Raw genomic sequence first — 23,954 nt, 5'->3', positions numbered from 1 at the left:
CTAAAAATGTCAAATGCTGCTTTCAGTTGTACTTAGCTCCGCCCTTTTGTGTCACTTGTGGTTGCAAAAACAAGATGGCGACGGCCAAAATGCTGACCGTGAGACTTCAAAACAGAAGTCCACAAACCAAAGGGTGACGTCACCTTGACTACGTCCACTTCTGAAAGTCTATGTGATAAAGGCACTGTTCACAACCTGCTCAACAACAAACAGCAGAACGACACAGCTAGAGACGAGGAACACACCGGTGCCTTTATATTCCCCTCAGGAATAGTTAGAGACCAAAAAAGAGCTAAACGAAGGAATATTATACTTACATTCATCAGGTGGACACAAGCATATTTCAGATGAATGATCGTGCTGCTCCAAATCTGCTATGTGGCAAAAGACCCATCTGTTAACTGAAGTACAAAGTTAACAACTTTATATGGTGATAATGTTGGTGTTGTGTTCACAGCTTGTTCCACTACACTCAAATGGTCAAAAGAAAGGTGTGAGCTGAAGGCCAGCAATGTCCAAACCAGTCCTTTCTCTTAAGATGTGAATGACAGCGATGAATGAAGATCTCATCATCGTGTTTATATCAAACAGTGTCTTCTATTGAAGTCTCTCCTGTAGGTTACTTTCTTTCAGTCTTACTGAAAAAGAGAAATCACTTTGTTCATTGATGTTCATTGTGTGATTTTTTTTTTACAGCCCAGGTTTCTGATCGAGGCCCCCCGAGAGATGGAATGATGGTATACCTTCTCTGTGTGGGCGTTGTTTTCAAAAACCTCCCGAAGCCGGGAGGCGGTGGGCTTATTTACGCAGCACATTCCCCTCCCATTGGTCCCTTATTAGAATGCTCTGATGCGCCGCGGTGACACGACCGAGTCTCCGGCGATAAAAAGCGAAGGCGACGAGCCGCGCAGGAGAAACACAAAGAGTTGGAGGGCGGACGTTTGATGGTAGATGCGCCTCTGTGAGTCTTACTACGGCTGGAAGAATCTGTCCAACTCCTGAGGTACCGACTCTACACTTTTTTTTTAACTTTACTGTCTTTTCTGGTCTGAGTGAAGACACACTTCATATTTCTATTTTCTTGTAACAAAGTGCTGACAGAAAGACTTGGCTTCGGTGCGCCATTACGCACTGCGCACAGGTCCACATGATCAATATCATCGTGTGTTTTAACGGGCTATTATCAAAGCTGACTCAATTAAGAGTGTTTTCAGGAAGCAAGTCATTTTCTTGAGTAGCTACAAGTTAAGTTATGTATACAGTCTGCGAGTCCTCAAAACCAAGCCAGTTCAATTCTGAGCCTTACCCAGACTCACTGCCTGTGTTCTTTTTTGTGCGTGTGTGTGTGTGTGTGTGTGTGTGTGTGTGTATGCGTCTTTGCGTGTGCCAGGGATCTGGTGAAGAATGGAGTGGTATGTCCTGGTGCTGATGCTGAGCTTGCCGCCCTCCATCCACGCAGATTGCTCCTCGCAGTGCGAGAAATGCGTGCAGCAGATCCTCGGCCCCGACGCCGCCTTCAGCAGCCTGGTAAGACCGGAGACAACTTAACACGAAGCACGGAGAGAGAGAGGGAGAGAGAGAGAGAGAGAGAGAGAGAGAGAGAGAGAGAGAGAGAGAGGCGGAAAAAACTGCTGCTGTTTGGAGAATTTATTGGGCTTTAGTTGCATTCTTTTTTTTTGTCAGTTTAATTTTGAAATGATTGGCAGCGGGCGCCTAAATTGGAATTGGGTTAACTTCGGACATCTATCCACGTTTAAACTTGGAAATTGTTTTCTCTTCAACGAAACTTCGTTTATTTTTTTTGTCTATTTCAATTTCCTAAATCCTAAAGTTAAAAATGCCAAATGTGTCAGTGTGAATGCATGTATAGCCTCATATTGTCTCATACTCTTTTTCTCCTGTGTCCCGCAGTCGTGCAACACCGAGTGTGAGGGGCAGCTGGAGAGCTGCGACCGGGTTTCGGGGCTGGCGGACTTCAGCCAGGACGAAGCTGCGGCGGAGGAGGAGAGCCAGCAGGCGGACCTGGTCAAGCGCTACGGCGGCTTCATCAAGAGGATCGACAAGAACAAGAACAAAATCTTCGCCTCTCCGTGGCGCGACAACTACGTCCTGAAGGCCGGGGCGCTGCCCAAGAAGTATGAGGACTTGCTGAAGAGGCTGGAGGAGAGGGACGCGGACGCGCCGCCGGACTCAGACGACGCCGCGGAGGACCGGCTCCGCAGTTACGTGAAGCGTTACGGCGGCTTTTTACGCAAATTCGGTCCTAAATCAAAGAGGATTAGCTCCGCGGAGACGGAGAGCCAAGAGCCCGAGGAGCTGCAGAAGCGCTACGGGGGCTTCATGAGGCGGATCCGACCAAAGTTGAACAACCTGAAGTGGGACAAGCGTTACGGAGGATTTCTGCGCCGCCACTTCAAAATCTCTGTGCGCTCGGCCGAGGAGCCGTATTACTACGATGACTTGAGCCTATAGATGAACTCTGCAGGGGGTGAAAATAAAGAAAAACTACGAAGAACTTGTGCAGGTTCACTTGAAATGACACCATTTAACCAGAAAGTATCATATGCCTGCCTATATTACAGCCAGCTCGGTTGCCTTCTGTGTAAAAATAATTATCATCTCTGTGTTGTTGGCATCATCGTCTGTCATTCAATAAATGATGCTTGTTTAATAAAAACATGAATAAAACCACTTTCCTGTTTGCCAACGACTCAAAACGACTTGACTGATTTCAGCCCTCGCGCCAAACTCCCTTCAGCATATTGGTCCTTTTATTTTTCCTTATCGGCGGACTCATACCTGGACGTGACGAGACTGTCATAAATAAAATAAGATATTAAGATACTCTTAAATTTGGCATACGTCATAGTGGAATTTTAAATACTTATTTTTGTTTAATCCTAAATTTGGTTCATATTGTATGTGTATCCTTCATTAAAGGAAGGCGTGTGACATATTAATAAAATAATGAGATGCCTACGTTTGTGCCACATTTTCTCATAACTGACAATTTTTTTTTCTGAAGTGAGTTTGAAAATAAATAATAAACTTAAAACAGTAAAACATTTCAATGATCATACCACCATAACATTTGGTGAGGAAGCTATTGGTTAATACAAAGTTTAAATATGAGATCCATATACCCGAAACCAATATGGCATGGTTCGATTATTCATGTTTCTACAGGTATGCTTCCTTTTTATTTACCGTTTCTGTCAGACGTTTTTTTATAACGAAATATCCCGCAAAGCCAAAATATAACGTGTTTGCCGTTTTCCCGTTATTGGCGTCCATCAATCTAACCCGTTACTGAGATTCAGACAGTCAGTTCACGCGCTGCTTATTATTTTACCGTGATCCAAAAACAATCACATTATTGTGCGCAAAGAGTCCAAGAGGCACTTCTCAGGAGACCAGGAAGCTCAAATCTGAAGCGCGTGGACAAACCAGAGGAACGACCGGGAGCCGCTGGACGGTGAGACGGTTGCGCCATCTTGTGGCCAAACGACAGACGCGATCCAGAGCCCGGTTCACTGGTCCAGGTGCATCAGTCCTTCATTCTGACCTTTGTTTAATCAAAGGACTCACTGACCCACCAGATGAAGAGAACACTGCAGCCCTGCGATAGTGCTGAAATACACAGAACTGATCTGATATACTTTCTATACTAGTTATACAGCCTGATGGTCTATATCACTTTCCTCAATAGCAAAAAGAACATATTAGTGTATGAAACATTGGTCTCTTACCCTCCTCTTTCTAATTAGTAATAGTTGTCATGTGACCACAGCTGTGAAGCTTCCATGACAACCGAGCTGTTTGATGAAGACATCCGGGGAAAGCTAGTGAGTTGACCGCGAGTTGGGATTTAAAAAAAAGCTCTAAAATGTACGATCCAGTTTTCCTCTGCCGGTTGGTCGCTAGAGAACACGTTCATATTTACTAGAAACAGTGAGACACAATCTGTTCTTGAAAAGTGAGCGTTTATTATCAAACTAAACAACACTGTTTGTTACTCCAGCCTATGTGGAATAAATCCCTACAGAAAGAGCTGTATCAAATATATTAGTTACCAATACATATTTACAGTCACATCACACACCACTCACACCAGATGCCACGATAGAAATCTAGGTATCTTGAAAATTGACGTACACCTACAAGGAAGGCTCGTGTGTTAAGTGACAAGTGAAGACCGTGCATGAGCTGATGTGAAAAAGTCAAAATGTGGACGATCCCTCCATCCATCGCACGATCAGTCCAGCGTCCAAAATATTGAAATGAAGGTGGCTAAGGAGCTGGGGGACTGGGGAGAGGACAGCTGTCGTCTGTCTCACTGCTGCTCCCTGTCCTCCTGCTCCGGCTGCCTCTCCTCATCGCCGTCTGCCTGGCCTTCCTCTTGAGACTCATCAGCGGTCGCCGTGACGTCCACCACGCTGATGGTGCCAACCGGCTGCTGCGCGGCGGCCAAGCTCTGCAGCGCGGCCTGCAGAGTCACCAGCTGGAACTGGGGGCCGACCACCTTGAAGCCGCCCTCCTGACCCGCCGCCGCGGACAGCACGGTCAGGTTGGAGGCGTCGGCCCCCAGCTCGGACCCGGAGAGCGAGGAGGTCAGGAAGGTGTAGCCGCCCAGGTTGGTGCCGGGCGAGGCCCCCGCCACGGTCAGCATCTTGCCGAGCTGCAGGCCCGTCAGCTGGCTGAGTGGCAGCGTGATCTGGGTGGCGTTGACTGAGGCCGGGCCCGAGACGGCGCGGGTCAGCCGCGGGCGCTTGGGCGCTGGGGGCGCGGGGACCGGGGTGAGGGTCATCAGGACGTTGTTGAGGTGCTGGGATTTGCTCTTCAGCTCCTTGGCCTGCTTCCTGTGCTCGTCGCACTGCTGCTCCAGAGCTGCAGAGGGAGACAACACATCATCTGTATGCAGGGTCCGCGTTTCTCCACAGCTGACACACAAAACACGACTCCATCCTGAATGCTAAGACTCTGTTCAGGGCCCTTGTACTGACCGGCGAGGCTGCGAGTGTACTGCTCTCTGTAGCGGTCCATCTGGCTCTTGTGACTGGCCAGAACCTTCTTCACTAGGTCCAACATCCCGAAGTTCTGCACGATGTTGTTGAGCAAAACAGCATCTGAAAAAAACACCGCATGTTAAACATGAAAGGGGATTTTACACATCAAGGTGTTTCCAGTAATATAAGGTAATAGAAGGCCTTTAATGTCTGCAGAGGGAGCTGTGTGACGTCTGACTCAACGTCATTCTCACATCAGTCTAAAGACTTACAGTTAATGCTTTCAATCTCCATACGGACAAAAATCATGTTACTGACACACAGTAGAGGGAAAGAGTTGAATATTTTAGCCAATGTTAATACAATTAATCCTGAGTTTAAACTAATCACTTAACTCTAAATGAGGTGTGTTTGAGTTGGTAAATAATATGCGCAGTCACAGAGATGCACAGATTCATGTGAAGCTGTTGGAGACTGTGACAGACTACACAGGTTACAGCTGTTGAAGCACAGACCGTTAAGCTGCAGCTGTAAACAGCTGTATTCACTACGAACCGATGTCTACAATGAGCCGCTTAATATCAGAAACGCTGTTTTGGTGTGAAACCTAGATTACACTCGCTTCCAAGCTCTCATCCGCCTGAACAAGCAGAGAAACATTACATTTTGGTCTCTTTTGAGTTGGCTGACAACAAAACTTGTCCAACTAATTCAACTGAAACAGCTGTGCATGACGTTTAGAACTCTGACCACAGGGAATGTTGGAGGCCACAAAGGGTTGCCTGTGTAGCCGTGTCTTTGGTGGCTAAGCTCGTGTTGGCGCTTGAGACCGGAGGGAAAGCTCCGTTTCTAAAAGCCTCTCTGCGTTCAGCTCTCAACACGTTCTCTGGCTTCCACCTGAGTCTCAGTGGTTTGGACTTTCCTGTTTGTACTTCGGCGTTATTTTACCGTTTACTGATTGCTCTCACATTCCCTGCTGCCGCCTCTTCACATTAAAAGCTTTCCCCCGTTCCAATGCTATCATTATCAACGATTATAGGAAACGCAGCGGGTTCGTTGCCAAGCCAGCAGAGCTTCATTCTTCAGTGAAAACAGGTCCAACCACCCAGATACGGACATGAGCAGGTCTGTCTGAAATACTGCAGGGAGGAACGGTGCAAACAGAGAGCAGCGAGCTGTTGGGTGAAGAGATGCAGGCGACAGACTCTAACTGTAGTTTGTGACCAGCACAACTCCAACACACCGTCAAGTGTGGAGGCAGACCGCCTTCTGTCATGGTGATCATTTCCACTGCAGTTCCAGAGAAAAACAAGCGCAGGGTGGATTTCAGTTGGAATGTTTCCAAAAGCCCTGCTTCTGTGTGTGTGTGGTTCCAACCTTTGACCTGAAGTGGTGGGTCACACACTCTCTCCTGCAACCCCTTCAGCACCTCCTGCAGCTCCTTCTGGAAGTCCTCCACCACCTCCTCCAGCAGTCCAGCTTCCTTCACCGTGCGCCAGAATGCCACAGAGTCCTCTGGACACGGACACGGACACACACACACACACACACACAATTAAGAAAACGGTCCACTGGACTAGTCCATTGCACATGATGGTGAGTGTGTCTGCAGGTTGCTGATCACCTCCGATGGCTGTGACCCACTCTGATGTTTCCTCCGCCACGTCTGGAAACGAGACGACTGCTCCATTCACTGCAACACAAGCAGCAGAACAATGCTCACTGAACAGCGCCCCCACACTGAGACACACAGTGTGTCTAAGCCTGCTGCTGGACTCATTCTGGGTCACGCTGCATTACGATCACATTTCACTAGTGTTGCCACTGTTGAAGCCCCTGGCTCTGTTCCTCAAACGCTGAGTGTAATCAGGCTCATCCACTTTGTTCACAGCCGCTGGTGGTCAGGGAGGCAACTCTGGTTCTGTGAATAGCTGCTCACTCAGAACCTTTAAGGGTGAGAAGATTCTGAGCGGCCGGGTGTCGTCTACATGTCATGTATGTGACCGATATGAAACCTGGACCTGGAGGCAGATCCACCTTGTTTACTGCCACTGGCAGTCATCCAGGAATTCTGCAACCGGATTTACCTTTGTACCTTCTGTTATCTTCAATAACAGCGCTCTTAATTTGAAATGATTGGATGAGTGCTGATCATGTGATCAATGTAACGTGAGGTAGGTGTGCCGACGTCATCCCGTCATTACATTGGGTTAGATATTGATATTCAGTCTAGTTAGGTCTGGTAGGGTCCTGTTGTATTGCTACAGAGCTCAGATCAGGGTGTGAAAATCAGCTGTAATGTGTCATCGTCATCATCATCATCATCACTACAGGAGAAACATGTCTGTGTGTGAGGAAAACATGTAGAAACAGACACGTGTTGGTGCGTGTTAATGTGGAACTCACAATCGGCCGATGAGGGCGTGGCAGGAAGCAGCTCCGCAGGCTGATCTCCGCCGATGGACACTTTGGTTCCCACCAGGTCGATCTTAGTGCTGCGGCACGTGTTGGAGCAGACCTTTGTGTGCTGGTAGAAGTCCAGCTCACTCGAGTCCATGATCTTCCTGTGAACGGAAATACGATGAAAGGCTTTTAATGGGCACGATGCACAACATGAGGACAGACTCGCTGTGTTTAGTAACAGAACCATCACCAACACCCGGAAGGAGGAGATGGAACCAAGTTCTTTATGGAAATATGGATCTACTCAAATATAAGAGGTGATCTGTACAAACTCTTACAATATTTGTTTGTCTCTGCCCTGAAATCCAAAATAAAATAAAATAATAAATATGTTATAAATATAGAATCAAATAATGGAAGTATTAGCAGCAAAATGCACTTAGGTTTCAGAAGTGAAGGTACTCATTCTGACTGGTTAGTTATCAATGCATTACTTAAATCTTCAAAATCACACCGTGATTCAACCCGACTGCATTATTTATGAAAGCCTGGATTTGACCAAATTCCTGCAATATTTCTGCAGAATGATCCTGGTCATCAGCATCATGATCCGGTAATAAACTGGATTCACCCTGACATGTTTCCACGAAACATGCAACTCACTAAATGTCGCCTTTGTTGAGGAAAAACGGAGCCTTTGAGCTTTGTGGCCCATATCCCCGGACCAAGTAGAACTCCCTGTTAGTGCATGTGATGAGTCCAGACCTGAGCATGGTGCCGTTGAGACGGATAGCTCTCTTCCAGTCCTTCAGGGTGGATTTCCCCGCTAAGCACACAAACTCCTTTGGGCTGATGAGCTGCTCATTGAACTGATCAGAGAGGCGAGAAAAGAAAAAAACAACTACCATGAGCCGTTGATGATTTCCTTAAACGGGTTCACAAATGAGCTTTTGTTATTTTGCATTGCAGGCTCTGTTGTTCCGAGGCGACGGCGCGTACCTGGACGCATTTCACGTTGATCCCGGGGCAGACAAACTTCTTCCACACCAGTGTGGCTTTGGCATCGCCGCAGGTGATCGGGTAGAAGACGTCGGCCTCCACGTCCACCTCCTCGGTTAGCTTCACTGCAGAGACGGAGACCAAAAACATGATCAATTGTGTCGTCTGATCATGCAAACTGAAGATGGACATTATTCTGTGCTTTGGATCACTGGGAAGACTGCATATGTTAACACAGCCTTGCGGGCCACGTTACCGATGACTGCCTCTTCCCTCGACAGTGAATCAGCTTCTGACTCCACCTGTGCCACCGTGAGGACGTCCTCCCTGGAAAACCCACACGGCGTTTATGAGTTTCAATATAGCGAACTGGACAACAGGACAAGCTCCTCAACGACTGACATTCCGCTGTGTGTGTGTGCGCGCCGATGACCACTAAGCAGCATGTGTGAGGTATGTTACCCTAGCTGAGGGGTCAGCTTTGCAGTCACCAGCACCACCTTGTCCTCCTCCACCACAGAGGGGAGGTCCTCTCCCACCGTCTCCGGTATGGTGACGATCACGACCTCGCTCACGTCTTGCATGCTGACCTCTGACGAGGCCATGAGGACAGGGGGAGCTTCACACACAGAGTAAGACAGCAGAGAGAGAGAGAGAGAGAGAGAGGGAGAAAACATGAGGTATTAATAATATTGTTTTTATAGTATTGAGAAAAGTTTAGTAATTACAACAACAAAAAAAGTATTTATCTTGTAATATTAAATCCAAAACTGGCTACAACTTAAATGCACTGTGGAAAGCAGTGGGCATCAATGTTCAACATATGAAATACAGCGTAGAGATGGGTCCATGTGATAAATCACTCACAATAAGTCAATTGTGGTAGATTTCCATTATCAAAAAATCATTAAAAGAGCTGTTTAGCTCACTGTCGAGAAGGGAAAAATAGAGCCTTTAAAACAAAGTTAAAGAGTACAAGGCACCTTATCATTTATATCTTATTTAAGATTGTTTATTCTTCAGGGGAAAGATTCATGTCCTACGTGTGAACAATATTTGTCTCCTAACAAAATGTTAGGTTCAGTGATTTTGAAGTATATTTTGGTGTACTCTTCAGACTTGAATAATACAACTGACGACGGTGAAAACGGTCAAAGACTTGAAGGGACTTATGGGTCACTCGTTCCGCATCCGGTGGCTCTCTCTGATATGAGCCTGGCTGTGATCGGTGGAGACGTCCTGACTGTCACGTTACACTACAGATACAGTGAGCAACGGCGTGTCATGCAGATGCTGTCTCTAACTAATAAGAACTTTTGGTAATGGCATGGTTTTTAAACTTCCACCATAGCCGATATAACTAACGTTACGTGCGTTAATACTAGATAATAGAGTAAACTAAGCTACATCCCTGTTTAGCTAACTCGAACAGTGCAGTGTGCAATTAACAATGACAGTATCACGAAGGTTACCGTTAGATTAAAACCAAACTAAACTTGTAATTGAATGCTATATGTTGTGCACTCATATTTAGCTGAGACCCAACAGGACCGCATACGCATTTGGGATATTAAATACATCTTACCTTTTGGTCTTAATAAAAAAACAGTCGTTAGTTGATGAATGTCGCCTCGTCTTACGGTGAAAATATGAGGGGATGTGACGGTTAGCCCCCACCGGGTGGCTGCTAGCTAACGTTAGCTCAGTGTTAGCTAAAAGGAGAATGCAGTGAATAGAGTCATAGCAGTTGTTTCCTTCATATTTCTAACACCACACTGCCGCGCAGTTCTTTACGATGTTTGGGGACTACTCTTGCAATTCATTAAATTGCATCCTCTCAAAACTACTCCATATTATTCCTTCTTCTTTGTGTTTATTTTAAGCAGATCGTAACAGCCTTTTTCTTCTTCTTCTTCTACTTGTCTGCAGTTTAACGGCAGCTAGCGTCAGTAGTTTTGCGCTACCGCCATCTTCTGGAGCCGGTTAACTCCTACAGTGTGCGTGTTCAGTGCCTTGTTTTCTTACCTAAAGTAAATCTAATTCAATTTCAATGCAATAAGCTTTATTGGCAAGACATTTGGCAGAGCACAGTTACGATTATGAAAGAGAGAATGAGTGAATAACAGTATTAGTTAAAAATAATAAAATAGATAGAATAATAGATAGAAAAAACAATAATTGTGCTATAAACTACACTGCCTTAATCTAGCCTTGGTCGAATTAGAGCTATAAATAGGTTTTCTTTTTTTAGAGAAATAACGAGTTTGTCACATTTCAATTTGTCTGTGTCTTATGTTTATCACCATTACATTTTCAATTCCAAGTTGGATTTATTTTATTATGATGTCTATGCTACTTATCCCCAATCAAACCATGTGCTTCTTACAGGGAAAATCTGTTTTCTCTTTATTATCTGCATGCAAAACATTACGGAGGTTGAATTGAAAGTATTATTTATTTCTTTACATGTCTAATTGAATGGTATGGCACTGTGGACGTGTAGAGGAAGATGAAGACGGTTGACTGCACCTTTAATACAGATATCTGATTTGTTTTGATAAGTACACAAATGTGGTTTAAAGTAGGATTTTTTAAATGTTTTTTACATGATTTATTGAAGTGATTACATCCATTTTCTGTCAATGAACCTTTGTATTGCCTGCATATACATGCTGCTTAATCAATATCTGAAATAATAATGCATGTCCTATATGTAAGATGTTGTATTAGAACACTAGATGGTTAACAGACAATAGTTTAAATACAGTTTATTGATGGGCCTAATCGATACTAGTTCAATTTAAGGCGAGATAAACAGATGCCTCAAGTCCATGTAAAAACTCACGAAGAAGAAGCAGACATGCGCAGAGCGCTTTGAGAAAAAACATGGCGTTCAAAATAATAGCTTGATTAGCATTGGTGTGTGATTAGCAGTCGTCTCGTCCACCTAGTTTATCCACGTTTACTCTATCGGGGCCTGAGAGGTGGTTAGTTAACATTCTATAAAATGGCTAACTCTGCCTGGTCCGAAAACATACTCCAGCTCCTCCGCCGAATGAATAACTTCTATTTACCCGGTAAGTTACGAGTGACACTGAGTTAAAATAGCACGCAGTCGACGGTGTGAAGGGTGGCTTATAAAGTATCAACCTCCGCCTTGTTCCCGCAGGCTCCTGTCGTTCTAAGTGCTGGAGGTTTGAGATAAACGAAGCACAAGTGGGCTGGATTCCTCCACATGTAGCTTCACTGTTGACACGGTACCCAGAAGTGTTCAGTCCGCCGCACGGGGGCGCTGTGTCACTGTGTCGCAGCTTGGACTCGTACGAGAAGAGGTCCGAGGCTGTGGACGCGGTCCTTCAAACCCTGAGACAGGAGAGCTCCCTAACGTGTCTTAAAGGGTGGAGAGACGAGGTGAGGCACTGTGGAGCGCTCACACTAAAATCCACGTGACGCTGTGCCACGGAAGAATAGGTAGTAAACAGTAGCAGCATGTAAAGAACATGTTGATGGTACAGTACAAACACACACAAACAGCATACAAATTTAACTCCCTGTCTTAAATCGTTTTATTCCTTAAAATATTTATAATATTGGCATTATTGTAATAACAATTATATTATTTATTTTTATTATATAATTTGGCGACTAAAGTAAACAAAAAAGGAGAAATAGGGCAACTCTGCCTGACCCCTGTATTAATTTAAAATGAATGAGAACCAAGCTTTAAATATCTTTGTAAAACATGCTTACAATGTAAACAAAGTTATTACCAAAAGCCAAATGCTTTGAGAGACAGAAAAAGTAAGTTGTGATGGATTGTGTCAAAGGCCAACATTGTATTGCAGAACTAACACTAAATGTACTGACAGAGAGCAGATGCCTTTTCCTTTACATTGTATGTATGCTATAATGTCACTAACGTTTTTTAGGCCTTATTTAAAATGTCATTTGATTATGCTAAACTGTGAAGTGTATTTTCTATGAAAGGGGACTTTAAAATATAAATATATAAAAAAAAAAACACAAACCTCACATCAGATTGTTAAATCTGTACATGTGATTTTGGTAAACAATGGCTGAATTTCCATGAGATATGACATTTACAATGCAATTGCTTGTACTTTACTGCTGACCTGATGACAGTTTATATCATCTCATACACTGGAATTAAACCTGGGACTGTAAAAACCACATCCTCATACCTCATTCTAAATAATAATACAAATGTAATCATTGGTATCGCAGTAATCCTGAAGCATTCCTTATCTTTCAGAAGTACAGTGTGATGCCAAAATTCTCCGACCCTCCTTTAATGTGGATGGAAAGAGCAGCTACAAGTAAGTCACGGCACACGCTGTGGCAGCTCCGTCTGTTGTCATCAGCATTAGAGTGTGAGCTCACTGTGACGCTCAACCACAGGTCTCTTTGGAGTGAAGCGGTATGGAGTCCACGTCAACGGCTACACTGTCAGTGACAGTGGGGAAGTCAACATGTGGCTGGCACGACGCTCCCTCACTAAGCAGACGTACCCCGGACTACTGGACAATGTGGTGAGCGCACGCTGTGACTGACTGACGGTACATGCCAGCAATCAGGGATAGGAGTGGGAATTATAATTCAATATTCAACTCAATATTTCAGATTTCAGAAAAGAATCTAGAAGGGTGATGTGTTGTGTCTTTCGAAGGCAGCAGGTGGTCTTGCTGCTGGTGTTGGCGTCAAAAACACTCTGGTCAAAGAATGTGAGGAGGAAGCGTGTATCCCAGCAGCCATTGCAGAGAAGGCTCGCCCTGTGACCAACGTAAGGTGAGCGTCTCGCAGTTAAAGGGTAACTCCGGTGACTTGTTCTCAAGTCTGACTAACAGACTCATTCCGACAATGATCGAATCTACTAATAAGTAGATGTATCTTCTCCCTCTGTGCCGTAGAGCTCCATTGTTGTCCAACAGCTATTAATTATGGGACATGCTGTTGCACCCGGGGACATGTCAGGGGCTCAGTGATAGAGCGGTTCGTCCGTCAATCACAGGATCGGCAGTTCGATCCCCATGTTGCTGTGTCCTTGTGTCCTTGGGCGTGAATGGTTAGTTCGAGTCCTGATGGGCATGTGGCACCTTGCATGGTAGCCTCTGCCATCAGTGAATGAAGGACTATAAAAGCGCTATACAAGTACATTTACCATGTTCCTTCATTACAGTGAACACACACACTGTGGATTCATCTGCCGCTGAAAGTAGTTCCCATCAATTGCCCTATTTCCTCCTGTTTGCGTAAGGTTTGATTAAAAACTACGGTAACCAGCTGATTCAGGAAATTACTCAACTTTTTCTTTTAATGGGCTTGGAACTGAGTGTCACAGACAGGAAGTCATAAAGTATTGAGAGCCAGACTACCAGTTGTTGGTTTGGGCCTGCACATGGGATTTGTTGAGAATCAGAAAAACATAGTGACACCAGACTTATGCTTGCAAATGTAATAAAGATGGCGATACAATCAAAAATACACTCTTAACTAAATCCACCTCAGTGCACTTTGGAACTTTTGTCAAGACAGTAAAGTTTATTCAATGTTATGAGAGGTCCCTTTAATGACTCCTTCAGTCCGTAGTCAGCAGTGGTAATGCCTCCAATACTACCGATCCGATATCACGTTTTCGTATCATTGATTTACGCTACACAGGAACAGCAACACTTGTCACTTGCTACCCTGATCCAGCTTCACATGTGTGAACACACCTACACACCTGTGGTTAAACACTCTGGTGCACCCTATTGGTTCATTGCTAACGCTACACTGTGAACAACAAATCTGTGTGGAAATCGGCAGGGGGAGAGCTAGTTAACGTTAGCTGTTAGCAGCCGGTGGGCAGCACAGTCCTGTCCTGGCTAAATAACGGAGCTCGCATTGAGTAACATTATGATGCGTTCAAGCTCTATTCAGTAAAATGAGCTCTGGCCGTAGGTCAAGTTTAACGTCATCTTTTTTGTTATCAACGCACTGATATCTGATCGGTACTCTGTACGCAAATTCATGTAACGGAATCGGTACTGGAAAGAAAATCCGTATCAACAGCTTTCAAATTATTTAAAGAAAATGTTTTTTGGAAATGTTTTGTAAGAAAAGAAGTTCATTAAACAGACCTCAAGGATACAGAATGCACTTTGGTGAGAAGCGCTACATGTGACTTAAACTTTTGTGTGTTTACATTAACACCACACAATAAAAAAGGGGGTTCTGGGATTGGTGGTCTACTAGGATGCACCAGAGGTTAGACTGGACCGCGTCCTTCTGTTCTATGTTATGAAACAAAGTAGAAGCGTTGTGCAAGTTCACACTTCACAAGCGCTAGCTCAAAGTTCAGATCACACCGACTGAAATGAACTAGCTAATGTTTAGAAATTAGAATGAAGTTCACCGTCTTAAAAAAGAAACGAGTTCACGTTCATTTCTTATGAACTGGTCTGATGCTATGGCCTTCCTGTTTTATATCGGCCTACATATTCAATGAGCATTGTTGAAGGGAGCATGAGCCTGTGACGAGCGCTCTCTCTAGCACGTAGCTTAATGCGTTCCATAACTAACCACTTGAACGTATTGTCTAGCTACACCTACAAGGATGAGGACGGGGTGTTTGCAGAAAGTCAGTTTGTCTTCGATTTGGAAGTTCCTCCGGAGTTCAAGCCCCGAGCAGGCGATGGAGAGGTCCAAGAGTTCTACCTACTGCCCATAGATAAGGTTGGTGTCGCTGACGTAATCTGTGGGTTGACATTGAAAGCTCCAAGACTTAATGCCACTCAAATACATGTTGAATTCTGTCTCCTGTCCTGGTTCCAGGTGAAGGAACTGCTGGCCACTGATGACTTCAAACCCAACTGTGCCATGGTGGTGTTGGACTTCCTCATCAGACACTCGTTTATTGAACCAGACACAGGTTTGTGGCTATCTTACAAAATCTCCACTGTTGAGATTAATAGAAATCATTTGACAACTTTTTTTCAATACGTCTTGTGTTGACTGTATACTTTTCATTTCAGAGCCATGCTATCAGGAATTTGTGGCAGGACTCCATCAGACATTATAGAGCAGCTGAGGACTGAGCCCAGTGTCTTTATATTTAACCCCGCTAACAGGGGCTCGAACTCAGGGGCAGGCAACTTTGGAGAAACCGGCACGAGTAGACAACATTTTTTAAGTATCCAACAGAAAAAGTCCCTGCCCCTCCCTTTATGCCTCCCACCCAAAACGAGGAGGACGAGGTCACAAGAGAGAGCTGTAGAGAGGACTGTCGTTCAGCGCTGACCGTATCAAACCACCTCATGTCTCCATGATGTGCAAGAAAACACGTCAATTTATCTTCATTAACAGGACATGTTATTGTTAGTACTCACAGCTGGTAATGTCAATGCAGATAGGTAGCATCTGATGCATTGAATGCTGTAAAGAAGATAACAAATATATTACAAAAAACCTACCCTAGCTTTAATTTAAACTGTTAACTTAATAATTACAATAGTACAACACTTATTAGAGAGACGATGAATTGAAGATGTAAAAATCTCACTTTTTCACAAATCATTAAATGTGCACATTGTTTCAATTTATTAAAGGTCTTTCCACAAAATCCAACCTGGGAGGTTTAGGATCTTTACTAGGATTCTAGAGAAGAGTTGGTTTGAACCTTTGTGAAGACCAATCCACCTGTGAGGGCCGGACAAAAGCGTGATTCATGACAATAACTGAAATAAAGACAAAGCATGTGGTATCTGGTCATTCTCAGTTACAATTTATTTCCTTTAGAATACATTAAAAAAAGATGACTGGTGAAATGTGAGGATACAAAACAATAGTCCTCTTTCAAATAACCAATCCTTTAGGAGTTGCTTGCATTTTGTATTTCATAATTTTTTCAAAGTGTGTATACCACACTGACATTTTAGTTTTAAGCTGTGTGCAAACAATACAACATAAGGCAGTAGAATATCACGTAGTTCAAATAACATACAACAGAAAAAGAGGCAGAAATAAAAGAATAGTTGTAGACATCACGAGTGAACAGGCAGAGTGGAAACGAAACACACTTCTGATAACAGCCTGGCATTGAGCGACACCAGAACTTTCAAAATAAAAGCTGGTATTTAAATAATGGGAGTGTCCAACAACAGCTGGACAACAAATAAGGGCTGGGTTAAAACACTGAGGGTGGAGTTACTGTACTATCATGTCTCGCATGCTTAAATTCAGTATAATGTATCAGTCACGTCATAATCATAACAGAAAAACAGTTGCTTCCATGTTGCAGTTTTTGTTATTGCTGTTAAGTTACTGCCTCTGAAACTCCACTTCCTGTAAATGTTTCAAATTAAAAGCATACCGGTAACTAGAGGACATCCTATGACCTGATGGAAGGATTTCAAAGTAAAATCTGTACATAAAGTGTAGCGTTTCATTGATGGTGGCTAAACAACACTAAGGGGAAAAGAACAGCAAAGTGACTAATTAGTAAGTGGAAACAGCATTTGTGTTAGAAAGAGAAACTCCGGCATGAAGCTAAGTGTAGTGAAAGGGAAATGGTGCAGTAGAAATGATATGAAGACAATGGGGAAACATGGCCAAGGTGTTGAGTTTGCATTAAAAGTCAATTAAAACGGGAGCAAATCAGAAATCAAGGAGGCTTCCTCCTAAAGTTAGCAGTTACTGTTAGGAGGATCAAACCACTTTTTAACCCTTTAATACCCAACTGTATACAGTGCGTCTGACCGTCCACGCCAATTCAATCACAGTTTTCTGATTGAAAGTAGAGGTTAACTTAATCTCCATTTGTTAAGTGTTACATTCATTAACAAGCTTGTACAAAACACTCAAACAAGTTGGTCTCATTACGCTCAGACGCCAACAATTAAAATCAGCTCTTTAAATGAATGGAATTCTATATGAAAGACTACAGGTTGATAAAACGGAAAGTTGGGTTATGTTTCCCCACGGGAATGAAGGAGAAGGAAAGACCAGCACGGTCCCGCTGCAGGCCCTGGAAGTCCCCCCACAGTTAGTTAGGCAGGCATGCATCTGGGGTGAACTGGTCTCAACCCTCAAACCACAGCGCTATGGTTCAGAACAGAAACCCTTCACACCCTCCCACTCCTTTAAAAAGTACGAGTGAGAGCAATATTCGCTTCTCTTCGCATTCTCCTAATAATGTCATGTCTAAAGAATCCTAAACACAAGATGACAGTATTTTCATCTGAAAGCTAAAAGCTATAACCTTGTACATAAATGTATATACTCCCTTTCCCATTGCATTCGACCTTCCTTCTTTCCCCTTAAGCCCGGGTTGACTCTTCTCCTCATAACACCCCGTTCAATTGTGCCCACCTTGGTGTCGAAGCAGACACGGAGGAGGGATGTTGATTTATTTTTTTTGGCCTGGTTTGTGTCTCCCTCCCCTCCCGATCCTGTGTGACCGACACTCTATAGCAGGAGGCAGCCGCCCTTCTTGCCTCGCCTCTTGGCCTGCAGCGCTGCCCTGGTGGCCATCTCGAACACCTCCCGCACGCCGTCCTTCGTCTTGGCCGAGCACTCCAGGTAACCAAAGGCATTGATCCGGTTAGCCATGTCCCTCGCCTCGTCTGACTTCACTGGCTCCTGTTTGGATAAACCAAAATCATGAAGGGGTATCATCCACTTGTAGAAATCATTCATAAAGTAATATAGATCGGTCTTATAAGTGTCTAAAGACATAGAAAGGAACTTACAAAGAAATGAAAACCTTCCCGTTACCTTTCGCTTTCTCTCGCTGTGACAGTTTTGAAATGGATGTTTTGATATAGTTTTGCTATTGTTAAACACTTACAGTGCATCCGGAAGGTATCTATTAGAAATATAAAACGAAAAAAATCACATGTATTCACAGCCTTTGCCATGACACTCAAAATTGAGCTCAGGTGCATCCTGTTTCCACTGATCATCCTTGAGATGTTTCTACAACTTGATTGGAGTCCATCTGTGGTGAATTCAGTTGATTGGACATGATTTGGAAAGGCACACAGCTGTCTATATATGGTCCCACAGTTGACAGTGCATGTCAGAGCACAAACCAAGCCATGAAGTCCAAGGAACTGTCTGTAGACCTCTGAGACAGGATTGTATCGAGGCACAGATCTGGGGAAGGGTACAGAAAAATGTCTGCAGCATTGAAGGTCCCAATGAGCACAGTGGCCTCCATCATCCGTGAATGGAAGAAGTTTGGAACCACCAGGACTCTTCCTAGAGTTGGCCACCTGGCCAAACTGAGCGATAGTCAGGGAGGTGACCAAGAACCCGATGGTCACTCTGACAGAGCTCCAGCATTGCACAACCATCTCTGCAGCACTCCACCAATCAGGCCTGTATGGTTGAGCGGTCAGACGGAAGCCACTCAGTCAAAGGCACATGACAGCCCGCCTGGAGTTTGCCAAAAGGCACCTGAAGGACTCTCAGACCATGAGAAACTAAATTTTAAAAGAAATGTTTTTCACTTTATTATTATTATGGGGTATTGTGTGTAGAACTTTGAAGAAAAAAATGAATTTAATCCATTTTGGAATAAGGCTGTAACATAACAAAATGTAGACAAAGTGAAGCGCTGTGAATACTTCCCGGATGCACTGCATCTGTTTTTTGCTTTGTGTAGGCATGCGAGAAAAAAGGTTTTCTTGGAGGGAGCAATAAACGTCATTCAGAGCATGAATATAGCGGCGAACAACTACGTTCTATGTGAAGATATCGTGGAGTAATGTCTACCTGAGCAGAGCATTGTTCTCCCTCTGTGTGTGCTGTTTTTTCCAAGCTTCTCTGTGCATGTTTAAGTGCATGTGAGCTGCCACTCTGCACTGATACTCGTATGATGTTACAGCTGATGGCTGCGTCGTCACAGAAGCATAGCGCCCACCCTCCTGTTCCCCCCTCAGGTACACACCGTTAGCCCTGTCGGCACGTTTGTCATTGTTTATACTGTTAGCGTTGTTAGCGCCAAGCCACCGGCTCAGGCGTCGCCATGTTGAGAGCCAATCAAAACGCTCCCAATCTCGTTTTATGCACCTGTCAAGAATTCAAGGTAAACAGCTGGGAGTAATCGATAAACAAATGGACATTTTGGGGGTGTTCCTTAAGTGTATGCTATATTTAGAATATTTTCAGCCTTTTCTGGTGGGGATCTGAAGCCGCTCAAAGCCATGCGTCGTACGTAACGGGACGTTTTACAGACTGTGGCGAGTGTGAGTTTTGTGTTAAGTCGGCGAGCTTGAAACCCATAGCAGCTTAAGTGAAGAAGCGACCTCACTGACCTGTTTCATCTTAGCCAGCTCCCGCCGCGTGTGCTCGTCATTTCGCAGGTCTTTCTTGTTTCCCACGAGAATAATGGGCACGTTGGGGCAGAAGTGCTTGACCTCGGGAGTCCACTTCTCTGGAATATTCTCTGCATCAGGCACAAGGTGGACATGTTGAACATGGACCGGGATGCCAACAGAATGTTTAAGAAAAACAACCGACGACAAAGAAGAAGCCTCACCCAAACTGTCAGGGCTGTCGATGGAGAAACACATGAGGATGACATCTGTGTCTGGGTAGGAGAGAGGCCTCAGGCGGTCGTAGTCCTCCTGACCCGCTGTGTCCCAAAGAGCCAGCTCCACCTGCAGCAACACGGGATAATAGGACGCGTCTGTAGAGCAGTTTCTAACTTCACTCACTACGTAGATTTTGACATCTTGAAAAGGAGCAAGTCACGACAGACACTCCTGATTTGCAGCAAGAGGCATGGCTCTCTATATATTATGCAAACATGTACAGGGAAACTCAAAAGTTCTTTGTAAACGTGGGAGAAAAAAAACTCAATTCAAGTTTGTGAATGATCAGAAAAGATTTGTAAGAAAGAAAGTTACATAATTTGTCAGTATAATAAACAGCTTACCTGTTTACCGTCCACCTCAATATCTGCCACATAGTTTTCAAACACTGTGGGCACATAAACCTCGGGGAACTGATCTTTGCTGAACACGATGAGGAGACAGGTTTTGCCGCAGGCGCCGTCACCGACTATCACGAGCTTCTTTCTGATCGCAGCCATCTGAGAGAAGAAGAGTAAAGACATTAACCAGCATACGGGAGAGTTTGGAGAAGTCTGAGATGAAAACAAACAAAAGACAGTAACTTTTATAAAAACTTGTATTGTATGAACAGTTTGGTCATGGGGGAAACAAAACTGTTGAGCCATGGAATGTGAAGAGGCTCAACAGGAAGTGCTGGGGTGCGTAAAGTGTGAAAATATTTGTGCACCGGTCTGCAATGAATGGAGCATGTTCTTTGCTCAACCGACCGTTCAAGTTGATCATAATCTATGTTTTAGCACGGCTTAATTAAATCCCTCCTCCATTCCTGATCCTCAAATCTTATCGAGTTCAGCTGCAATGTTTCATCACAATTTATTTTCTAAGTAATTCTTCTCACACATTCAGAAAAACCCAGCCCTGCATCAACATGTTTGAACTACGGATCCATGACTTTGTAGGTTCATAAGACACCAGAACATTGCACGGCAGCTTATAATATTGAATAACTCTAGAAAGATATCATGGTGACAATCCGTCTATCTTCCTCCTTTTGTGGCGATCGCAAGATGAACTGTAGAATTTTTACAAGGTTCACGTTACAAAAGTAATCTACCGAGAATGTTCGCTTGCATGTACTTCATTGGCAAACCAATGCTTTGCTGGGTGATGGTGCAGCCAGAAACGGAGCCAGGTTAGAGTCTTAGCTAGAGACCTCCTCATTGACATGAGTGAGGGGGCTTCACTTTCACACACAGTACTGTTGTGGGTCTGAACAAAGCCCACATCTCACAGTAAAGCTCAAGTTGACAACAGTTCTTAGTGGTAATATGACATCAGCGCTGCATTGTTTTCGATGCAAGCCCACACTGACATCACCTGGATGTGTGTCACTGCCGGTTCATGCGCATAAACACACCACTTTCCTATAGTCCAGTGTCGACCTGCGTCCACTCCCAAAAAAACTGCAGTCTTCTCACATTCGATGCAGTCACTTGACCTTCTGAGACACAGCTGATCCGTGTTGCACTTTAGACAAGAGATAAATGTGACCTACTTGTGGCTCTTCATGAAAAGTCTGGGAAAGTCCACAGCATTCATCCTGTTAGAAAATGTAATATCTGGCATATATTTAATGGAATACCTATCCGACATTTCCCCCTTGACCAAACTGTTTCTTCTATTATTCTGGCACAAACAGTATAGGCCTGACAGACTTGACCTTCCTTAGAGTCATGTCTTTCAGCATGGCAACAAAACACTACATCAGTGCTGTCCATGCTTGAGCCAGTAGTTGTTTAGTTTGGGTTGTTGTTACCAATAGTCACTTCACTGAACAAACTGTGACAATAAACCAGAGTATAGCATGACAACAAACAAAACAATCTTACTCTGTTTATCAAAATTGACCTAAATCAACATATCTTGGTGATTTGATGCTGACATGCGTTAACCTCTTAATTGAACTGCCTACTGAAACTACGCTGTTGTCACTATTTTTAATCCAAATCAGGTAAATGTGGAATATAAGCCTTCACTGAAGCTTCACCATTGTGCCTGAATACAATTCAGTTAAACCAACTATAGTTTGTTCGATGACATATAACCTACAGCCACCTGTATGAACTATTAACCCGCTTCAGAGAGGGGAACACAGGGGACCGTCCGAGCAAAGCGTTCAGCCGTCTGACGTATCTGTAGAATTTGGCAAGTTTTCGTTGCGTTATAACTTCACTTCCTCACTGCTATTCACCTCTTAATGTAAAGGGCTATTGTATCTGTCAACTCAGCCTCTGGTGAATTGCGTCACGTTACAGTTAACTTGCAATCCAATGTAACCTTAATCTACATTAATATGCTTATTTGGCCTTTATTTCTCACCGAAAATGTGGAGTATGGGCTAACGTCTAGCTAGCAGCAGTTTCCATCCCATCTAAGGAGGCTAACTATTAGCTTGCTAACTTTGCTGAGTGTTCCGGGACAACTGGCCTCTTGTCAAAGTGGACAACTCACATTTTGAGAGCGCTATATATTGCTTGGTTCTAACACCTACCCTGACATGTAAAGCAACGAAGCAGAGAGCTGTTGTGAGTAGTTACTTAGACGCAGTTTTACCGTATTAATGGATATCCTCGCCTTTCTTTAGTGTGCCTGTCGGACCTATCAGTCCCGCCCCCAGTGCCACGAAGATTACGCCCGCCCACACCGCATACTTTAAGCCAATGGGACACGGTGGAATAATGAGTGAATAGTAATTTAGCCAACCAGCTAATGTATGTATAAAATGCCGAGTTTAGTTTGATGGTTTTACACTATATAAACACTATATAAAGTTCTATGAGCCCCGTTTTGCCTCGGAGTGATGTTTCGCCCTCGGTTTGCATTCAAACCGTGCCGCCAGTGTTGGCTTAACGCGAGTAGTCTGTGGAAGTGGACGGAATAGAAAGCCCAATATTATTGTATGGAGACGGACATGATGAACACAATCTGTCTGTGGCAATATCAGTTCAAATGTAAAAGTTCCTGACTGATTATTTCACCATACAGATCACATATATTTTGCAAGAAACATATGCCACCAGGTTTTTTAACAATAAGTCAACAGCTACTTAAAAAAAGTTGAGAAAACAAACAAGATGTACATGTAGACATACAATATATAAATAAAAGCATTAAATGCAATACAACTAAAATGAAGATAATATACAGCAACAACAGCAAAACAATTGTGAAAAAGTGTCAAACAAATGAATGCAGGGGTTGAATAAGAGACTACAACGAAATGCAGTTATGCATTTAACCAGAAGTGCAAAAAGCAGTAAAGTGCAGAGTTATTAACAGAATATATGCAGAATAAAATATAGAATAAGAATGTGGTGATAGGTAGCTTCAATATAATTTAATCATTTTGCTAAGACTCCTGAAAGATGAGAACCATTCTGATCATTTATTAGTTTAGTAGTTAGTAGCTACGTTTGATACATGCTGGATATTAAAGAAGGTTGGAACATTGTATGTTTACAGAATTAAACCCACTGTGTAAACAAAAGGCCAGAGGTTTCATTTATAAAACAGTGTGTAGGATCCACACTAAATGTTTGCGTACGTTGAAAGGAGGAAAGGCACTTACGCCAAAAAATATTCAGATTTATAAAACATTGCTAATTTACACCATCGTTGTGTGCAGATTGTCAATAAAGTCATGTTCGCTGCAGCTCTTTTACTCACAAACACTTAATGCAAACTAAGCTTGCTCTGTTCTGCATTTCTTTGATGCTATTTGACGTTATCTTACAACTGATGATAACATCATCAGCTGAGCACAAGTGTCGGTAGTTCGGTCTCGCCTCTGTGCTCCGGGGTTTGTGATAAAGACAGTATATAAGTGCAAAGTAACGTGTGATATGAAGTGAAATTACATGTGAGAGGCATCATTATACGTATAATGATGCCTCTCGCATGTAATTTC

The 23,954-nt window shown here is 43.7% G+C and overlaps 4 protein-coding genes across 4 annotated transcripts; 2 read left to right on the top strand and 2 right to left on the bottom strand.

Moving 5' to 3' along the window:
- The first annotated feature begins 924 nt into the window (after positions 1 to 924).
- pdyn (prodynorphin) lies at positions 925 to 2,704 on the top strand. The gene is made up of 3 exons (XM_031876974.1): positions 925 to 1,003; positions 1,391 to 1,527; positions 1,912 to 2,704. Exons 2-3 carry the CDS (start codon positions 1,405 to 1,407, stop codon positions 2,470 to 2,472), a joined length of 684 nt encoding a protein of 227 aa, XP_031732834.1. The 5' UTR covers positions 925 to 1,003; positions 1,391 to 1,404; the 3' UTR covers positions 2,473 to 2,704.
- A 1,262-nt stretch (positions 2,705 to 3,966) lies between these two features.
- gmeb2 (glucocorticoid modulatory element binding protein 2) lies at positions 3,967 to 10,385 on the bottom strand. Its single transcript, XM_031876933.1, has 10 exons — positions 9,994 to 10,385; positions 8,871 to 9,027; positions 8,665 to 8,735; positions 8,409 to 8,533; positions 8,175 to 8,278; positions 7,413 to 7,570; positions 6,631 to 6,699; positions 6,384 to 6,521; positions 5,004 to 5,126; positions 3,967 to 4,887 (listed from the first exon to the last, which is right to left on the bottom strand). The coding sequence occupies exons 2-10, from the start codon at positions 9,011 to 9,013 to the stop codon at positions 4,334 to 4,336; spliced, it is 1,485 nt and encodes a 494-aa protein (XP_031732793.1). The 5' UTR covers positions 9,014 to 9,027; positions 9,994 to 10,385; the 3' UTR covers positions 3,967 to 4,333.
- On the top strand, positions 9,441 to 18,347 carry tpk2 (thiamin pyrophosphokinase 2). The gene is made up of 8 exons (XM_031876934.1): positions 9,441 to 11,485; positions 11,578 to 11,819; positions 12,682 to 12,745; positions 12,828 to 12,958; positions 13,096 to 13,214; positions 15,011 to 15,143; positions 15,243 to 15,339; positions 15,443 to 18,347. The coding sequence occupies exons 1-8, from the start codon at positions 11,416 to 11,418 to the stop codon at positions 15,487 to 15,489; spliced, it is 903 nt and encodes a 300-aa protein (XP_031732794.1). The 5' UTR covers positions 9,441 to 11,415; the 3' UTR covers positions 15,490 to 18,347.
- Positions 16,173 to 22,664, bottom strand: LOC116399644 (rho-related GTP-binding protein RhoA-C). The gene is made up of 5 exons (XM_031876935.1): positions 22,601 to 22,664; positions 20,350 to 20,505; positions 19,951 to 20,071; positions 19,727 to 19,857; positions 16,173 to 18,047 (listed from the first exon to the last, which is right to left on the bottom strand). The coding sequence occupies exons 2-5, from the start codon at positions 20,503 to 20,505 to the stop codon at positions 17,874 to 17,876; spliced, it is 582 nt and encodes a 193-aa protein (XP_031732795.1). The 5' UTR covers positions 22,601 to 22,664; the 3' UTR covers positions 16,173 to 17,873.
- Positions 22,665 to 23,954: the final 1,290 nt, after the last annotated feature.

The sequence above is a fragment of the Anarrhichthys ocellatus genome, unplaced genomic scaffold (assembly GCF_004355925.1).
Source record: "Anarrhichthys ocellatus isolate YVR2014 unplaced genomic scaffold, GSC_Weel_1.0 scaffold120, whole genome shotgun sequence".
Classification (NCBI taxonomy): domain Eukaryota; kingdom Metazoa; phylum Chordata; class Actinopteri; order Perciformes; family Anarhichadidae; genus Anarrhichthys; species Anarrhichthys ocellatus.
This window is presented reverse-complemented; position numbering and strand designations above follow the sequence as displayed.